At 36.8% G+C, this 21095-nt stretch overlaps 2 protein-coding genes and 1 long non-coding RNA gene across 3 annotated transcripts; 2 read left to right on the forward strand and 1 right to left on the reverse strand.

Moving 5' to 3' along the window:
* Window positions 1–775: 775 nt before the first annotated feature.
* LOC149616162 (putative glutamate receptor) lies at window positions 776–7437 on the reverse strand. Its single transcript, XM_089856161.1, has 9 exons — window positions 7058–7437; window positions 6624–6786; window positions 3036–3139; window positions 2479–2569; window positions 2004–2168; window positions 1776–1938; window positions 1493–1716; window positions 1082–1347; window positions 776–980 (listed from the first exon to the last, which is right to left on the reverse strand). Exons 3-9 carry the CDS (start codon window positions 3125–3127, stop codon window positions 776–778), a joined length of 1206 nt encoding a protein of 401 aa, XP_089712287.1. The 5' UTR covers window positions 3128–3139; window positions 6624–6786; window positions 7058–7437.
* A 6549-nt stretch (window positions 7438–13986) lies between these two features.
* On the forward strand, window positions 13987–16916 carry LOC149616163 (uncharacterized). Its single transcript, XM_089856723.1, has 3 exons — window positions 13987–14158; window positions 14685–14971; window positions 15433–16916. The coding sequence occupies exons 1-3, from the start codon at window positions 14021–14023 to the stop codon at window positions 15647–15649; spliced, it is 642 nt and encodes a 213-aa protein (XP_089712849.1). The 5' UTR covers window positions 13987–14020; the 3' UTR covers window positions 15650–16916.
* A 790-nt stretch (window positions 16917–17706) lies between these two features.
* On the forward strand, window positions 17707–20721 carry LOC149616164 (uncharacterized). The gene is made up of 2 exons (XR_016375832.1): window positions 17707–19806; window positions 19882–20721. It is a non-coding gene; the product is annotated as an uncharacterized LOC149616164 (long non-coding RNA).
* The last annotated feature ends 374 nt before the right edge of the window (window positions 20722–21095 follow it).

Genomic DNA, 21095 nt, shown 5'->3' on the forward strand with positions numbered 1-21095 from the left:
AGTTTCCATGGTACTTTGACAATGAAGAAATTAATCCTTGAAAATTATCTGTTTAGATATTTTAATATTACAGCATGCAAAAAATAAATTAGGTTTTTCGTGTCATATTTGCTAACACACCCTATCATTTTACTATATAATAAATTTTTCCAATAATGCAAAAGAAATAATTTAAAAACGCATTTTTAACTTGTATGCGTGACATTAGAAGTATATAATACTACTCTTCGATGGAAGTGTACCACAAAGAGGGGTAATTGTAACATGATTCTTCCCAACATTCCTTAATATTTGGATCAGGGTTACTAAACAGAATCACATACGCGACAAATTATTCTTTCATCATTACTATATCTATTAGCGCTTAACTATTTGCCAAGGTGCATGCGGTTGTGGATTTTTGTCCCACGTCAAGACAATCAAGGTTTGTGGGTTGGTTTATGGGGGTTTAGTACCAAACTGTTATAGAATTCACCGTCTGAAGTTTGATGAGCAGAAGAGCAAACAAAAAGGGTGAGCCTGGGAAGAATCATTTTGTATAACTGAAGTTTTAAGGGGATTTAGAGTGTCATCCTTCATCTATTATCACCTTCTGATGACATCAATTGTCGTGACAGCATTTCGGTCCGTCCTTTAGTACCACGGATCTGTCAAGGGGAAGGGATCAAATACGTTTTGTTCAGTAAAGGTTAGGCCTATAATAAATGATTCGAAAATTTCACTCGTCTTTATTAGCTCTATTTCTCACGATCTCATATTTATTATAATTTGTCATTTACAATTTGTGTGAAATAAGTTCAATAGTCAGTAACATTCCCGCGAAACAGTGCATAATAACTAAGAATTTGAATATAGTGTCTAAGTCGGCCATATCAATGTATATTGCAGTCATTGTGGCAAACGATTCTTTCTGTTTTACTTCGTCGTTCTGATATCCAACCATTTTATTGGTAATTCCGTGTGTTAAAAACTTTGTCAATCTGCAAGGAGTTAAGTATGGTTATGAACATTCTTAAGTAAATCTTATTTTAAAAATATAGGCCACTGTTCACAAAGGGATCTAAACATATGAAGTCCTTACGTATCACTGAATAGTTTTTTATATTTAAAAGTTGAAGCGTATGGTATGGCAAGATTAGTGGCGAGCAAATGTTCGTGTGGTATATTCAAATTTTTCAAAGAATAACCGTAGAACATTGAGATTTCCGTATAACGTTTCAGGAAAGTTAGAAAAACATAGTTTGAATTTAAAATAATTTCTCGTGCTTTTATTGGTGTGTATTGATTGATGTTTCGATATGTTTCCACGTGGCGACCTAGGAACTGCAGATCTTTATGACTGGAGGCCTGAAATAAATACATGGCTTTAGATACATATTAAAATTCACAATAATGCATGTTGGTTAACTTCAAGTTGACGATAAAAGCAAAGAAATTTAAACTCTTTTTTTGACAACTTGAAGTTACTCTATTTCTGATATGTTTTTAGAACCTTAAGCAAATAAATAATTGACGTCGTGTAATCACGATCGCATATCACAGTCAGATTTTGATGGCGCACAGCTTCGACCAATTGTTTTACAGTGTTTATGGGGTTTCCAGATTCTTTTACGCTGACGTTGGAAGATAGTGTTGACCCATAGATTTTCAACATACTTCCGAGTAAAATTATGATAGACATGGCTATAAAACTAGAAAACATTCCACCTTGAAGCTCTAGAAAAATAATTAACTTTTTAACTATACGATTATAACTTAACATTTGTTTAACTAACTTAACGCATTGTATCCCATTATTACTGTCACGATGCTCCTGAGTGATAGCTGATTCTCAATTTGACTTTTTCTGTTTCGTTTTCTTGTTGAAGTGTTAATAATGAAGATAATTTTTGACACAAGATAGTAAACTGCAATCAACAAGACTATAGAAATCCATAGCTAAAATTTTGAATTATCTATTAGGTGTGCCATTAGTTGTTGTGGTCAAATATATATTAAAGTACTTCATATTTGAATGGGTGCCAGTAAAATGAGGAAGTTTTGACTTGCAAAGTTGATGTTTTCTTCGTTAAATATGTTAAAGATTCATGAATAATGTCGGGTGAAAAACTAGCAGCTTTCAGACGACCATAAGTAACTTTCATTGGACAGGTACTAAAATTGGCTTTCTGTAAACATTAATGTTGTTTAAATGGTGACTACAATTTTTTATCGATTTAGACTAACAAAACGTTCCCAAAGTTATTGGTTAATTTTATAGAAAATTTATCAAATGATGACATGTTAAGCCTAATGCTCATTTTTTATAAATAACGCATGCAGTTTCATGTAAATGAACTTTAACCCATTACAGCACGAGCCACGAGGCTGTTACAAAGATGTAAAGCTCACGTGGTGTCGCGGTATCGGTATCTGATTCGTTAGGGTTAGCATGACAACATTTGAAACGGCATTCATATCATCTCAATCTCGTTTTACCCCTTGAGTAAGCATTCCAAGAATACCATTCCACGTTCCATTAGCGTTAGGGGTACCGTATCCTTTTTCGGAGGGTTCCACTATACGATACCTTGAAGAAAAATAATCGTAATTGTAGAAATCAAATCAACATTGAACCAAAGGCTCATAAATAAAAAGTAAACTTCGTTCAAAGTTCTCAGCCTTTGGCTGTAGATGTCATGTAATATGAGAAACTAACGACCCTAGACGAAGCAACCAATCAGAGAAGAGTATTTTGGAGGGCATAGGTAGAGTACTATTTTATGTGAATAAAAGAGTACTGTATTATGGCGATCCAAACGTTGCATCTCGGATCTAGAGGTAGAATCTGCTGCTTTACGAGCGAGCCTATTCACGCATGTTCCCTGTGCTATGGTCGTGAAGGAAATTATACGCAGAGGGGGTTGACAATATTCTGTTAGTAAAGGGGGTTTCGCATATTACACGGCGCGAGCAAGCTTCAATGAAGTATACTTTGGTTTTTATCTATGAACGTTTGATTGAACTAAGATATTTATTGATGTTCAGTCACGTACTTAAATCCCAGAATTGATGATAAAGCAATGAGAATGTGATATCCAGGTCCCTTACGAACAACCATTGCTCCGTTTCCAAGCCGTTCTTCCATAAACAAACTTGACTGAAAAATAAAGGGTTTCTCTTGAAAACATGATACGTAGATTTTTTCTACTTGTAATCAGGGCCGGAAATTAACACATGACAGTGGACATTTTGAAGTGTCCCATAATTTCTTAAAGAACTAAAGGGGTCACTGGACCTTTTGACCAATAAAGTGTTCCGAAGTTTTGATAGCTTAACTATGAAGATCCGACACTATTTTTGCACACTACAGTGGACAATGTCCAATACATTTTCCATTCAAATAGGGGGGGGGTCACTGGACATATGTCCAATTGGAATTTTTTCTTATTTCTGGCCCTGCGTGTAATCTCTAAGCAATCATAGACCCCATGCTAATATCTGATTGAAGGTAACGTGAAGGGATTAAAATATTTTGAAAACGCCAACTGCGGCTTCTCTTCCCCATGTTTCATTGGTTATTCGAATATATAGAACAACCCTCGAGTTCATGACCTTTTAGCTGTTTCCTAGACTGCTACACATAAGCCGATAACTTATGAGGTTTTTGCCTTATTAGAAAAGGCAATTTCTCTAACTGTTAAAACGAGTCCATGACTTAGAAGTTGTGGTATCATTTAACAAAATATTGAAAAAATGCACTAATAATTTCGAGAAAAGATCAAATTTATTTCCGTTCAACCCTAAGCCTTTGCAAAAGGATTCTGATGTTTTGGATAACTATGGTGATTTGAATAACTATGGTGATTTGAATATCTCTCTGATTTATCTCATTCTTGCCGTGGACCCTCATAGAGACCACTGAAAATATATGTTTAGATTAATTAATTGACTTACGTTTGAAATGGCTACTGTAAAGGTATTGTTGCAGAATTCGATCATATTATTGAAAAAGAATAACGCTATAAGGTGTGTCACTCGCTCTAGATGTTAAAATCTCTTTTTTCTTTTTTCCTAACTAAAATGCTGTTGAAAGAGTGGATTTCAATCGACCACTCTTTGTTTGCATAAGAAAACATAGATACTCTTATTTGAGATATGATCCTATCGTTAACGAGACATGATCATGCTCAGGCAATTTCTTATACGGGTAGCGATAGCTAAAGCCTGAACATTCGTATTCTAAAGCCCCGAACAGTTCTTTCTTAATTAGTAGTCTAATAATCTTTCATTGTCATATCTTTAAGGACCTGAGTAAGAATGAATAGCCATCTTTGGTAAGTTGAGGGAACCCAGACAATGAAAGAAAACCGATCACACGTCCTTCTAAAAAAGCCATCTCTTTTACGTGTGCACAGCTTGCCCCTGTGTTACGTCGGCAATAACAGTAATCTTGTGGAAAAACAAGCTGTTAGGTGCCTAATCAATTTTAAGAAACACCTATTCGAACTTTGAACGTTCTCCTGCCTTACCTGGGTTCTTCATCTTGATTAGAAGATAATGTTTGACGAAATAATTTTCTTTTCAACTATGATCACTTATTTATAACAGTAACCAGGGATAGATTTAATTTTAGAAGTAGGAATGGAGAACAGAGTAATCTGGGCGCGCGTCAAAGTCCCGGACCCCCTTCCACAGGATGGAGGGGAATGAAAGAAGAGGCTGGTCATAGCGACAGAGGTAAAAAGGAATTACGTATTTTTCGCCGTCCCCGTCACCAATGTCATCAAAACGTAGTTTAAGTGAGCCAATAAGATAATTTAAACTTTTCGTTACGTGTTGGAGGGAGGGGCTTTATACTGGGCTATGAGTTGGACTGAAATAAATACTAACCGTTCTCCATTCCTACTTCTAAAATTAAATCTATCCCTGCAGTAACCTAAATGAAAGCGATGTCATAACGGTAATAAAACCGTTGTATTGCTACTATTCTCAATTTCGCCTGCTTTTATTGTCACAAATCCCGGTTGATGCATATCTCTTTATCATGTATATTATCTCTATTTATATAAATGGTCAGATTATGTCCATTATCTCTATTTATATAAATGGTCAGATCATGTTCATTATCTGTATATAAATAAATGGTCTAAGCTTCCGTTTGTTTACAGTTTTGCCTTAATTTATATTTTGATCACACGTGACTTGCTACTGCAAAAAGGGAACGAAACGACTGTTTTAGCCTTTGGTGCTAGTATTAAGAGAGTCGGTTTTAATAAGCTTATTTTGTCAAATGAAATATTTCGTGCTCCTGATCATAACTTTAAGAGTATGGCTTCGTTTATTTAGTCTTTAAATAAAACCATAAGTTTATATTATATATACCAAGTATGAAGTATACTTCGTAATGCTAGAGACTTTCTTATAGCTATTTCGAAACGACGCGAGAATTGACTACACTCGGTTTTGCAGTCCATATTCCTATTTATTCTGTACTAAGCCTTTGACAGCGCCTCACCAGCCGTCACTTTATGAGAATCTATGACGTTTCATATACGTCACTCCATGACAAGCTTACATTCACCATCTTATAATACATATCTTATGAACTTATGGTAAAACCAGAAGTAATAGCAGAACCTCGATCCTACGTCAGGGAAGTATACAGAATGCCAAACGCGTATAATTAAACAATCCTATACTTCCTAGTACCGCCAGATGCCCTATTCGTATGGGAAACATACACAAACGGTTATTTTGAAACGTTTGAAAATCTAGTCTGTTGTGAATTGCTCAAGAAGATGAAAATGATAAACCCAAGAATATAGTATCGAGATATCAGATAATAAAGCCATTTTACATTCTAGCTTTGTATAGTGTTGATAAGGTAAGTGTTTAATTAAAATTCTAAGCAAGAGAATGCTGTAACAAAATAACTAACACACACTGTGGCACTCACTTGTATGTTCACTAATGGTCGCCACTCGCCAGTAAACTTTTACGGTTATCATTGGGACATGTCCACCTCATGCATTCCAATTTGGAACCATAATTTCATTTAGGTGAGTAAAGGTACTACTTTGACTAAATATTTAAAGCGCGCAAAATGTTTATTTTACGAAAATCCTCCAGCATCACAGGGTTCGAATAAAAAACCCCAGCCCCAAAAAAACCCGCGGGTTTTATTGGGTTGTACCCACCATAAAAACCAATCACTAAGTACTTCAATTATGATGAATATGAATGCTAGAATAATTTCATTTTAAAGATATTTGTTGTTTCAACTTCAAAAGTACCATTTAATATTATTTATTATTTTGAAACGTTTCTCCACTCGGTCCTTCAAAACTTATAGGTAAAGCTACCGTGGGGTAGTGGTCCATTAAAGTCAATGCAGTCTAGGGGAAAATAATTAGGATTGCAGAGGGAGAATCGTTGCCATTGGGTGTAGGTTTAATAAAAATAGACATGTGTAGAATTGTTTAGACAGTATTTAATTATTTAACGTAAAGTTAATTAAACAACTGGCTACTCATCAACTTTGTATTTACATACGTTAAACCCATGGTGCACCTCATGGGGCTGTTTCATAACTATTAAATTTATAATGGGTTGCTGGTACCCTGATTATTATTCACACTCACCGCGCAGCGTCCATCACCCGACAGGAGATACTCTTCGGAGGCGCGAAACCGCGGGAGTCACCGGCTGACCGCACTAACTCTTTTATGCATTCGCATATCGCGAGCGTTTTTTCCGGAGATCGAGAAAGGTCTTCTTCTGGCCGGTGCTACTTTCAAATCTGAACTCTTTCTCTTCAATAATTAAATTTTGTTAAAAAGAAGAGAGGACTTATGGCAATAAAATACAAGTACTTTATTAGGTGTAAATTGCCTAATGAAAATACACTTGAGATGAGAGCTTTCGGCTCGAGAGCCTTCATCAGTCATACTAAAATTAGGCAATTTACACCTAATAAAGTACTTGTATTTTATTGCCATAAGTCCTCTCTTCTTTTTAACAAAATTTAATTATTAACGTTACACTATGGCTTCGAAAAAGTTTAACATTTATGAACATCTTTCTCTTCAGTTCTGAACTCTCTTTTTTTTTGGTGTCTCGACTCTACAGAGCCGAGCACACACACGCCGAAGCAATTATGTCCCAACGACTGTCAAAGTGTTATTAATGGGACACTCTGGCATCCAGGTATCCTGGCGCCCATTTTTGGGTACCAGCTTAAAGGGGTTACGGGTTACCAGCAGTAAGAGAAAAGGTTCCTCTCTGTCGCGCCGCCTAAGGTGCGGTCGGTCCACGCAGAGAGGGAACGGACAACAATAGAGTATATAGTTGATGAGAGCCATAGATAAAAATCAGTTCTAAGAAAATGTATGAGATAGTTTTTGGAAAAGTGGTTCATGGCATGGGAACCAAAATCTTAGAACTAAAACTGTTATAATTTTTTAAGAAAAATTTTAAGAATTTTTTATTAAACAGTTACTTTTGAATGACAATTTCTATCATGTACGCAGCTGCTAAAGATAAAATGCCAAAAAACCCAAGTACCCAATAAAACCCTGAAAAACCCAAGTACCCAATAAAACCCTGAAAAACCCAAGTACCCAATAAAACCCTGAAAAACCCAAGTACCCAATAAAACCCTGAAAAACCCAAGTACCCAATAAAACCCTGAAAAACCCAAGTACCCAATAAAACCCTGAAAAACCCAAGTACCCAATAAAACCCTGAAAAACCCAAGAACCCAATAAAACCCTGAAAAACCCAAGTACCCAATAAAACCCTGAAAAACCCAAGAACCCAATGAAACCCTGAAAAACCCAAGAACCCAATAAAACCCTGAAAAACCCAAGAACCCAATAAAACCCTGAAAAACCCAAGAACCCAATAAAACCCTGAAAAACCCAAGTACCCAATAAAACCCTGAAAAACCCAAGTACCCAATAAAACCCTGAAAAACCCAAGAACCCAATAAAACCCTGAAAAACCCAAGTACCCAATAAAACCCTGAAAAACCCAAGAACCCAATGAAACCCTGAAAAACCCAAGAACCCAATGAAACCCTGAAAAACCCAAGTACCCAATGAAACCCTGAAAAACCCAAGTACCCAATGAAACCCTGAAAAACCCAAGTACCCAATAAAACCCTGAAAAACCCAAGTACCCAATGAAACCCTGAAAAACCCAAGTACCCAATGAAACCCTGAAAAACCCAAGTACCCAATGAAACCCTGAAAAACCCAAGTACCCAATAAAACCCTGAAAAACCCAAGTACCCAATAAAACCCTGAAAAACTCAAGTACCCAATAAAACCCTGAAAAACCCAAGTACCCAATAAAACCCTGAAAAACCCAAATAAAAAATACTCGATTTTTTTAACCCTGCACCATCATAATATTCCTACTATTTCTTTTAAAGATTTCTTAACCCGTTATCGAACTAAATAAGTAGAGTAATTTTCTCTGAAAATAACGAGCAGTAGGCCTATAACTTTATTGTCACGTTCTGGTTAGTAACGTGAAAAGAAAACATTATATCCCATTATCGTAGGAAATTAAGATAATGTAACGTATAGTCATGCACATTCGTATTTGTGTTTGCATTTACGGTTTTACTTCGACGTTGTTTGCAAGAATAATATTTATACTTTAGAAAGGGCTTGCTGAAAGCTTGCGCTCTCAGAAATTGTATCGAAAAACATTATCGATATTCAACAGGATTATATTTATAATTATTGAGAAAGCAACGAGTTGTTATATGCATAAATACTAGCTTAGCTACCAAGAATAAAGTATAGAAACAGATTATAACGTCATTCTAGCTTTGATAGTGTTAGACATAAGCCTCTGTAAGTTTTTAGTTCAAATTTTATGCACAGACCACTATCATGCCCCATTAAAATCCCATAACCCTATCACTCCTGTGAAGATTAAAATCATTAATGATTTATTATCATCAAAATCTAAAACTTTAAATTAAGTTTAAAATTACAATGAGCCTGTGAGATTGACTAACTTAAGCAGCCGGTTCCCCATTAAAATCCCATAACCCAATCACTCCTGTGAAGATTAATATCATTAATGATTGATTTTCATCAAAATCTAAATATTTAATGAAGTTTAAAATTAAAATGAGCCCATGAGATTGACTAACTTATGCAGCCAATGTAAACGCGAGAACAGAGAATACATTCCTTCACTTTACGCGGCGCTATTTTTTTGCTTGCTTATTAGTTTAAGGCCGGGGACATTCACGGTAGGAGAATGTCTCGGGAACAACTCACTCTCCTCCAAAGCAGAGAAGACGCCTTCTTCTACCCACTTTACCGATATTAGCATTTTACCAAGGAGGATGTATAAGAGGGGAGACTCGTTGTGGAAAGGGGGAAGGTAAAAAACGAAGCAGATACAACATGGACGAACCAATACTGCTATTCAGTATTGCTTTGTCCATGGATACAACATACAGTGGCGCGCAACTTCGACGCACAAGCCGTTGTTAAAGGCGCGCGTCACATGATCGTTGTTGTAAAAGAGGGATATTCAAAATTATAAACAAGCTCATAAGGCTAGAGAAAGGAGGCTTGAACGCATGCGCGAGAATGTATGCTCGCTTGTCGTGAGTGACGCCGCTACACCTAACCTCTCTCTATATTTAAATATAGGTAGGCCCGGGTGGTTACTGGGGGTCCTCCCCCTATCTCAGAGTCTCAGCTCTTGCATGCTCTATCGTGAAATTGAACAAGTTGGGAAAGCCAAAATATTACCTCTCCGAGTGGAGATGACTATCACTACCCCTTAAACAACCTAAATATATGCATCTATCGCTTTTTTTAATTCTTTGCAAGTGCAGGAATTCAATTTTAAAATAGTCAATTGTTCAAGCCTTTTCAATATCTCTCAATTGCTGGGGAAACTCTACTCTCTTGCTATACCTCAACCGTATTCTTAGTCTACCAGTATGACTTGTAACATTTGTCCATATCAAAGCTGAATCATACATCGCCACACAAAAAGCAAATGTCCCCAAAACATGGAAGCCACAACCCAATCACACATAAGCTAGGGTCGTACTTGTTCATCGCTTTCGATGATTTCACTAATATTAGCATTAACATTTTGTACATTATTGGGTTCCTTATTAATAGATATGCCTACGCCTACAGTACTTTCAATAGAACATTTATTTAATGCATTATCTTTCGTACGATCATGGCCAACTGGCCTCGTGGTAGGACCAACATTTTGCGTGCTAGAACCTGTTCCAGAAACAGCCTTTTTTTCCGCGGCTAACGCTCTTCTCCTTTCATTTTCTCGTTTCCTAAATTCAGGATCTGACCTTTTTGCCCTCATTCTTTCCCTTGCCTTTCGTTTTCTGATTTCCTCTTTACTTAAATTATTATCTTCCTCCATTTACTTATTAATCAGTTAAATACTCACAAAGGTTGGCAAAATCAATCTCCTTAAATACTCACACAGGTTGGCAAAATCAATCTCCTTCAGTAATACGTAAGGCTTAATTATATTATTTGCCGAACAAAATTAATCGAGCAAATTTAACACTTAACTTCTTCCTTCGAAATTCTATCAAAGAATGAATCAACTGTTTAAAAAAAGGTTTTTTTCTCGAATAGGGCGCTATCATACCAACAGCAATTCCGTCATATTTAAAAAATATACATTGCCAACACTTTTTTCAAATAAAGAATGATAAAAGTGCGTAAAAAAGGTCTTTCACAAATAGGCCTAGGGGGCGTATAAACTAAACAGCAACAACGCTCTACAGCTACACTAATCTTACACAAACAAGGAGTACTATAAACCCACTACTGGAAGCGGTATTTTTATTCAAACGTAAAACAATTTCGCTTAAGCTTAACATCTCTAGACATCGGTAAAAATGTCTCTATCACTCCTAGACATTATAACTCAAATTCATCTGATTATGTTTTAACAAGGTTAAATCTAACTGGGAGTAAGATGAAAGGAGTAGAAGCTTATCTGTCTAAGGAAATATGAAATTTTATCTTAACAGTTCGTTAAATCATAAGTTTATAACGAAAAAACGCGGAAGGGGAAAACGAGCAGACAACAGCGATTTTTGGGGGTAGAAGGTTAAGAGCGCCATCTGTCGTCCGTGCCAAAGTTGAACTTCCACTCGAAACGCAATGAGAAAGTGGATAAAATAATGCCATCAGCTATTTAACTGCGTCGATATATTTAACGACTTGACCCATGACATGCCCATAACACTGGCTTCTATGAATCCTATTTATTCTTGGATGCTAGGAAACTTGGTAGACGTAACAGTCTGTACCAAGTACCCAAGCATCCTTCAATAAACGCCTGGCGACATTGTGGTACGCATGGTACAACTAAAAAATAGGATGTGTATCTATCTTTCGACTCACTCCAAGTCGTTAAGCCCTCATTACAGAGGATTTGAAACACTATCGTAATTCCAAGTGTCTCGAATCTCTACGTTCCTGTCCATTATGAACAGTGCTGAGAGAAAGATACATCAAAAAGAGCCATTCAAATCGAATTGCCGAAAATATTATCCATATTTTCATTTCATATAACAGAGAAAACAAATTATTATGGTTCTGAGAGGAGCTTCCCATTTTGGTTGTTGTTCTCAAAAATATATCGCAATGCACGGGCCTAAAAAGATATAAGAGACAATGTACGAAATATAACGCAATGCACGGGCCTTGATAGATATAGGAGGCAATGATTTAACGACTTCGGTACTTGGGTTTATCTTTAATATTTAAATAAATATAATTATTTTTAATTATTTTAATCGCCAGTAAATAACTTTAAAAATAGTTAAATCGTTTAAAATAAAGTTGTTCATAATATCTTTCGAAACTTTGCTAATATTGACGTTTAAAATGAAGGGTACCCTTCTTGCCCGCTTTCTTCAAATTTTGGGGTATATATACGATCAGTTTCCATTATAATAATAGATAAAAACGCATTCGCGTGAACCTTTGGTGGAAGCCCTGCCATTGGGAGGCTAGACGTTTCTCGTAACCCTAGCTGATCGCCGCGTATATCTTAAAACCAAATAATAGATAAAAACGCATTCGCGTGAACCGATGGTGGAAGCCCTGCCATTGGGAGGCTAGACGCTTCTCGTAACCCTAGCCGCTCGCCGCGTATATCTTGAAACCAAACGATGACGAAGGAAGAGAAGCCAGAATGGACTGACTGGCGTCCATGTGGAATGGACAAAGACCTGAAGATGGTGGTGCATAGAAGCTGGTGTCAATGTGGAATTGACGAAGAACAGAAGATAGTGGTGCATAGAAGCTGGTGTCAATGTGAAATTGACGAAGAACAGAAGTTGGTGGTGCTTGGAAGCAAGCACGTACAGACTAGTGTCCATGTGGAGTGGACGAAAACCAAAGCTGGTGGTGTTGGAACTCAAGTAGAATAGCCAGAAGAGGCAAACCCAAATTTCCGTGAACTGTCAATGCAGTCCGGAAATTGGGAACACGTTTGCTCCGATACGCAAACTGCGAACGCGGTCACGTGGGGTCTGACAGACAGACACACACACACACACACAGACAGACACGGCCGGTGTAATACCTCTCACGTGACATACGTCACTCGGAGAGGTAAAAATTATACACACAGTATAAACGACATTGGACAATACTGCAACACGTATTTATGGAAGGACGAGGCACTATATTTAAACAAAAGTCTATTACTAAGCGATATCGCAATTAAGATTAGTTTTAATTTTAGAAGTAGGTATGGAGAATGGTTAGAATTTACTTCAGTCCGACTCATAGCGCAGTATAGAGCCCCTCTCTACAACACGTAACGAAAAGTTTAAAATATCTTATTGGCTCACTTAAACTACGGTTTGATGACGTTGCTGACGGGGACGGCGAAAAATACGTAATCCTTTTTTACCTCTGTCGCTATGACCCGCCTCTTCTTTCATAACCCCCTTTGTCGCTCGCCCAGATTACTCTGTTCTCCATTCCTACTTCTAAAATTGAATCTATCCCTGGTAGTAATAATAATAATTTTTATGCAAAAAAAGCAATTTTTGGGTGATCACGGATTTGGTTATTTAAGTACAGAATAGGCATTATTTGAGCGTACACAAACATGAATAGTACATATGTAAGGTTGGAAGTTCAGCGTTACGACACTCACTTGTATGCTCGCAAATTGTTGCCAGTTAAATTTTACGGCTATCATCGTGACATGTATCAAACCATTGTCGATCTCATGCAAAACATGTAAGTGTATGTACTCTATCCAATTTGGAATCGTAATTTCACTTTATCGCGATGCTTTTAAGGGGAATAAAGGTTGAACTTCGACAATTCTTTCGTTTCGATCCTTTCCCGACATATGATTTGAAAAATCCAACAAACACTCTACAACGTCTACTTCAAAACGTATTGAAATAACTTCAGCTTAATTTAGTTGGGGTTGATGAAATTAATAAGCAAATAAAATACCTATAGAAAACCGATATTGGATTACCGTATATAGCCCTACTCGATTCTGGACTACCTAGTGTTCTCAACCTCGATGGATTGTTTATGCTAGAAGATGTTAGTATCATTTCCGGAGGTCCTTTTACAGTCCAATATGGATATTTCTATATCCTCGGCATATTTGAAAACAATGTGAGAAATAATTTCAATTTTAAAATTTAAATTATCCCGTAATAAATTACAACCTCTTATATCAGGTCTGGATTGCAATTGGCATTTACATTTTTATAATGTATATTATCATTCGCTTAAGTATGAATGTCTTGAAACGAATCAGTTATCGCTACGACAAACTAATTACCAACAAATGGACGGATCCGTTTTTTACTGTTTTTGATTCCCTTTGTGTTAAGTACCCAAGTGCGTACTTTTGAACTATAAACGTTTTGAAATTTTTAAAAATTTTCATATTTGTATCAGAATTTGATAAGACTACTTTATCTCGCCGCATAATTTGGTCGATTTGCCTATTCGCTTCTACATTATTCAACATGTTCATCTGTTGCAACTTTTTCTCGAAACTTTCATCAGCTGAAAATCCATCATACATAAACAGTATACACGACCTTCTTGAAAGACCGAATGTGAGATTTATGCTGAAAGAGGGATTCATTTCTAAGCTATTGCAGGTTAGTAACTGAATTGATTTTTTTCTCAATTACTGAACTCTCCGTTCAGTGACATTTGTCGGTCTAAAAAAACGCGAACAATTCGTCCTCAATGTTTATCCTCCCTGGCATAATGCGTCTGAAAACCAAGGGTGATGCGTAATCTCAGGGAAATTTTCTGACTGTGGAATGACTCAGGACTTTAGAATTGGAGGAGGAATACTCGGAAAAATGGCAGGTGGTGAGCATCAGACGAATCAGAAAGACCACGACCGCCATTTTTCACTGTGTTCCTCCCCTTTCTTAGCGTCCCACCTGACCTGAGCCGTTCCAGAGTGAATGGACAGATTTCTATCAGATCAACTTCTCCCCCCCCCACCCATCATCCTTGTGAAAACATTCTGTCTTCGTAAGCTAGTATTACTGCAATAAATATCTCCATTAACCCTCAGATGCTTGCACATTAATAATTGCTCGGCTTAAGTTTTAATTAATTCAACCTCATTAAGTTCAAAATCAAACTAACAATATCTTTGTCCAAATGAAGACCTCTCCAATTGAGGCTGAAAGGGCACTGTTCGAACAAGCGGTGAGAACTAAAGGAATTTACGGCGATCGACAGATTATAGATCATTATGATTCAATATGGGCTGGGACATCTGCGTCTATTTATAGAAAGAGATATTTTCTAAAATTTATTCCTGAAATTAAAAAATGTCAGCCTAGTTCTCCGACTTACTACCATTTATCAAATGACAAAATTACGTCGGTATTATACAGCATACCGAGCAGGAAAGCCATGAATCCTTTCATTAAAAACCAATTTTACGAAAGGTAAAAATCTTTTTTTTTTCCTTTCACTTGATTTTTAGCTAGGTGTGGTTATGTAAGACCATACCAGATTTTGTGGCTAGAATGACAGAATCATTTTCATGCTAAATGGGCACTCTTTATAAAGGCTGGGTTGGTGTTATTTAATTACAGTTAGGCTTTTTTGACCCTGCAATAAATAAATACACATTTGCAATAGCTTTTTAGCCGCGAGTGTGAAAAGCTAACTCGCTTTTACGATTATTATCTGATGGTGTGTGTTCGTCTGTTCGTCGTATGTGTGTGAAGGTTAATTAACGAAAAGACCCGTGTACTCTCCGAATATTACCTTAGCGAGTTAGCAAACATGAGTACTGAACGTTACCACATACTAATTTAACTTGCCCTCTCTACCTGCTACCCATAACCACACCTTACTAATAAGAAAATCTTGATTTGTGTGAATTGTTTAATAATTTTCCCAGAATTTCAAGATACGTTGAATCTGGTTTGTTTTACTACAAATACGAGTCTGGTTCGGAAAAGGCGTTGCATTGCTTGCGGGAAATGAAGAAACGGAACAAAGCACCGATGCAAACTATGAAATTTAACAGCATGGTTTTCCCCATCGTTGTACTGGTTGTTGGGTACCTCTTATCGACATTTTCCCTTATCTATAGCTGGTGCATAGTTATGCTTTAGAATATGTTTACGTATTTCTGAAGGAAATTGTTCAACGGCTGTTTGTTTTGTGTTGCCACAAGAACAATAGTGAACATTTTCACTTTCAATTCATATTTCACAAACTGTTAATAGGCAAAAAATATTCATCACACACAGTATATTACAAGTTGGGAAAACCAAAATATTACCTCTCCGAGTCAAGACGACTACTTACAAACTTATTTACCCAGATATGGAAATGTTTCGTAAGTTAAAATGTATGAAATATTAAAGCAGTATACAAAGCATAGCAAATATACTGTAAATCAGACGACATTTTACATCCAATAATGATATACTTGTACACATTAAAATCATCCGATGGGGGAGAAACGGGAAATGAAGAGATAAAACTTTGGAGGGATACTACCTTTACGTGTTTGTAAAGGCCCAATTTTCTACTCCTCAACTGTATGCCCTCTATGTTCAAAGCCATATTCACAACAGGGTTGCCATATAAACACTATCCTCTCGTTTCACCTCAACGATTTTCTTAGTTTGTCAACATGACTGTTAACGTTAAGCTTATTTGTGGCTACACACACTAAAAGTAAATGCGTACCATAAAAAGCATGAAAACACGAAGCTATTATCCGATTACGATCAGACCTTTCACTGGTCTGGGCTGCGTTCAGCAGAGCTCACCAAAAAAGACAGCGGATTTTGGAAATGTTTACCGGTGAGCTCTGTCGTCATAGCTTCTCTCCTGTCATCGGCGTTTTATAAATGACGCTAGCGCAATAAAGCGTGCAAGGTACCAAGGCTTAACAAAAATTGTATGATAACATATTTATAGAGATAGATAACAACTTTTATAATTAAAATTAGAAACTAGCATATCTCTCAAAATTCTCGCGTGATCAACTGGTTTCACGCCAATTAAATAGCTATAGTCCCAAAGAGCTATTTATATTAATTCATCCATGGTTTTTTCGCCAAGCTGAGAACTACACGTTTTACGTCACGTTATCCAAAAAGCCGACTATTTTCTTTGAGGACCGCGCTAGCTCAGCGCTAAGAACCGTGACGTCAAAATTCAAAAACAAAATCCCGTTATGTAGGACACTGTTAACAGCGCTGGGCTCTGCTGAACGCGGCCCAGATTTCCACCATGATTATAATATCTAAGCCTAAAGTGTACTTAACTTTCGGCTCACTCTGAACCGTTAACGTCTCTGCATTACAGAAACGAAATCCAAACCCAAGCGTTTACTTTTTGGTTCACTAGGCCTATTGACAAATCAAAGTTCATTTGACCAACATAGTAGCATTGTACTTAAATTCACTTTAGAAAGGATTATGCTATAAACAGATGTAGTATAGCTTAGGTAATATATAAACATCCATTTTAAATAATAATATTAAAAAACTATTTTGGAATATCAAAATGAAATAGAGCTTTAAAGCTACAAAAGTACTAAATGCATCATAATTACGAAAAGTATTTCCACATATTCACTTTATATTAAGGATAAAGGGAATATTATGGTTCTGTAGGATTCCTTTACACATCAAAACAAAACGAACTTCTAACGCAGCGCACTACTGTAACAACGGACGGACACACACAGACAAAAGCATAGACTGCTTTTTAACTCTTTCCGTATTAATTTTGAATTGAGAAACAAGATTATCTTAAATATTGAAATGAATATAATTAATATTTAATATTTTCTTCGCTAGTTATTCGCCTTATTGAACGTTACATCGTTTTAAAAAAGAACAATTAAACATTCTTGAGAGACTTGACTAATATTGGCGTTTGAAATGAAGCATACGCCGGTTGCTTCGCCTTATTCAAATAGGTAGTATATAAGGTTGTCGAACTACAGTTAAAAGCAAGAACAACCGCAATTGCGAAAACCTATCGTGGACAACCCACCCTAGGGAGGCTAGACGTTTCTCGTAACCCTAGCTGATCGCCGCGAATGTCTTAAACCAAACGATGACGATGGAGTAGAAGCCAGGTGTGCAGACTGGTGTCCATGTGGGATGGACAAAAACAAAGACCAGAAGATGGTGGTGTAGAAGCCAGGTGTACAGACCGGTGTCCATGTGGTATGGACAAAAACAAAGACCAGAAGATGGTGGTGTTAGAAGCCAGTGTGTACAGACTGGTGTCCATGTGGGATGGACAATGACCAGAAGATGGTGGTGTTAGAAGCCAGTAAGTACAGACTGGTGTCCATGTGCGATGGACAAAAACGAAGACCAGAAGATGGTGGTGTTAGAAGCCAGTGTGTACAGACTGGTGTCCATGTGGGATGGACAATGACCAGAAGATGGTGGTGTTAGAAGCCAGTGTGTACAGACTGGTGTCCATGTGGGATGGACGAAGGCCATAAGATGGTGGTGATTAGAAGCCTGTAAGTACAGACTGGTGTCCGTGTGGGATGGACAAAGACCAGAAGATGGTGGTGTGAGAACTCGCCATAAAGTAGCCATTTCCGTGACTGTGAAATCAGTTCGGAAATGGCGAACACGTTTGCTCCGATTTGGAAACTGCGAACGCGGTCACGTGGGTGTAACAACAGACACACACACAGACACACATACAGACAGACAGACAGACAGACACACACGATCGTTACAGAACCTCTCCGTGACATACGTCACTCGGAGAGGTAAAAACCCTCCACCATCGTAATATTCAAATATTTGTTATTAAAGATTATTGAACCCTTTATCGAACTGATAAAGTATAGGATGTTTCTCTTAAAATAACAAGCAGAGCAGACCGTTCATGTCCTGATTAAGTTTTTCGTTTATGCAACGTGAAAAAGAATATATGTTATTCTGTTATAGTAGGAAATTAAGATGAATGTGTCATAGTAATGGATTTTTCGTAATTTTGCTCGTATTTAGAGTTTTGATTTGTCGTTGTTTGCAGAGTATTTTACTTTAAATATAGACTAGCTTATAGATTGCGCTCTCAGAAAAACATTATCGATTTTTGGATACATGTTTCTGTCTCGTTGTTTTCAACAGAAGTTTGCTGTTGAGAAGAGATCTTTGATATTTGTATAATTATACTACATATATATAATTAGATAATATAATATATAATTAGATAATGTAATATATTATTATAAAATATACTATATAATTATGTAATATAATATATAATTGTATAATAAGACGTTCTTAACATGCTCAAACGCTAGGAAATTAAGTTAAATGTGACGTAGTAATATAATCGTATTTTTGTTCTTTTTAGAGTTTTACTTACAGGTTGTTAGCAAGAATAATATGTATTCCTGGTATAAAAAATATTATGAACATTGTCATCTTTTGACTAAAATTAAGCTGATAGAATATATGATACGTTATTCCATTATTTTCGCTTTGTAAAGTGAACTCAATCTCATATTTAGTTTAATTTGTGCATTATTTCATTTGTAGTGGGAGATTTAGACTTTTGTCACGTTTTCAAAAATATAAATATATTAAGATTTCAGAAGTTTGGCGCACTCCTGTAACCCAAAATTCTGGGCGACAACGTTTAAGGGAATATGACACCTATGTCCGCCATAGGTGACTTGACCCCAACACCCTTCCGTCACATTAATCACATACTGAAACCTGATTAGTAGCCGTCGAGCATCTTAGGGACCAAAAAAAAGTACATAATGATTCATTTAACTTACGTTTGAAATGGCTACTGAGAAGGTATTGTTGCTCAATTCGGTCATATTATAAAAGGAAATAATGCATTAAGGTGTGTCACTTGCTCTAGATGTTAAATTCCCATGTATTTCCTTACTGAAATGTCAAGGTTCTGTGAAAGAGTGGAATCGACCACTCTTTGTTTGCATGCCAAAACATAGATACTCTTATTGGAGATATGATCCTATCGTTAACGAGGCATGGTGCTCAGGCAATTTCTTAAACGGGTAGCGAAAGGTAAAGCCTTCTTTCTAAATTAGTAGTCTAATAATCTTTGACTCTCACGTGTTTTAAGGACCTGCGAAAAATCAATAGCCATCTTTGTTAAGGTGAGGATACTCAGAAAAGTGGGGGGATTTGGTGAACCAGAGGTCACAATAGTAAATACTGCACAATAGACGATTCTTCAATGTCAATTTTTACTGTTTCGTACTTTCGGAAACTGCAGAACGCGTTTACGGAAATTGAAGGCACGCTAATTATTAAAAGAGAAGGACTTGTTTTTACTGCGTTTTACAATAAAAATTTATCACACGTTCTTTCAGGGATAGATTTATTTTTTTAAGACGGAATGGTCAACGTTTGGCCTTTACTTCAGTCCGACTCATAGCGGAGTATGGAGCCCCTTCCTTCAACACGTAACCAAAAAATTAAATTATCTTATTGGCTCACTAAAACTACGTATTGGTGACGTTTCTGACAAGGAGGGCCAAAAATACGTATTTCCTGTTTACCTCTGTCGCTATGACTACGACCCCTCTTGCGTTGTACATACAGATAAGCGTCTTCACAGGGGTTCAAAATGGAGCCGTCAAAAAGCGAGGGTTCGGAAATTATTCGGGAATTGTTTTTAATAGCAATTAAGAAGGTAGTTAGTGAATTTGGTGCCGGGGTTTTGGATTTGGAGTACATCTGTAAGGGTGAAAAGTGTTCGCTAATTCTTTCTAAAGCCAATCATGTCTACTATCCTCATGGTTTTGTAAGCGAATTTGATGAAGTTAACCAAGGCTTAGTGAATGGCCAGGAGTTTTGTGAGCTTAGTGTTTGGTTAAAACAGATGACTTGAATTATCAAATTTGTTGTGGTTTTACGAAAACGGAAATAGGATCTAAAGCGCCTTCCAAGTTTGTAACATACCTTAAAAGTACATATGAAGTACATTTCTGCTAAATGTGTGGGAGTTTTCAAAAATTACAATCAGAGCCCATTCCAACTTGGCAGACGGAGGGGCAGACTACGTTTATTTGACCCGGATATACATACAACGCCATAATGAAAATAAGACCCGCCTCTTCTTTCATACCCCTCCGTCACGGGTAAGGGGGTCGTGGACTTGGACGCGCACCCGAATAAACCTGTTACCCATTGCGTCTTAAAAAAATAAATCTATCCCTGGTTCTTTAAAATAACCTGCACTGAACGACCCTGTGTGAAGTCGACAGAAACAGTAAACCCATGGAAAAACAATTTGTGATGTGTCTGAACAATTTTAAGAAACATCTATTCGAACTTTGAACGTTCTCCTGTCTTACCTGGTTTCTCCATCTTGTTTAGAAAAAAGTGTTTGTCAAATTATTTTTTTTTTATCAATTATGATCATTTATTGATAACAGTAACCTAAATGAAAGCGATGACGTAACAGAAATAAAGTCAGTTCTATCAGCTTCTATCATTTGTTCAATTCTCAACTTCGACTGCTTTTATTGCCACAAAACCGTACCGATGCATATCTCTTTGTCATGTACAGTACATAATCTCT

The sequence above is a fragment of the Phalangium opilio genome, unplaced genomic scaffold (assembly GCF_054372755.1).
Source record: "Phalangium opilio isolate 3A_F unplaced genomic scaffold, DU_Popi_V2 ptg000217l_1, whole genome shotgun sequence".
NCBI classification, from domain to species: Eukaryota; Metazoa; Arthropoda; class Arachnida; order Opiliones; family Phalangiidae; genus Phalangium; species Phalangium opilio.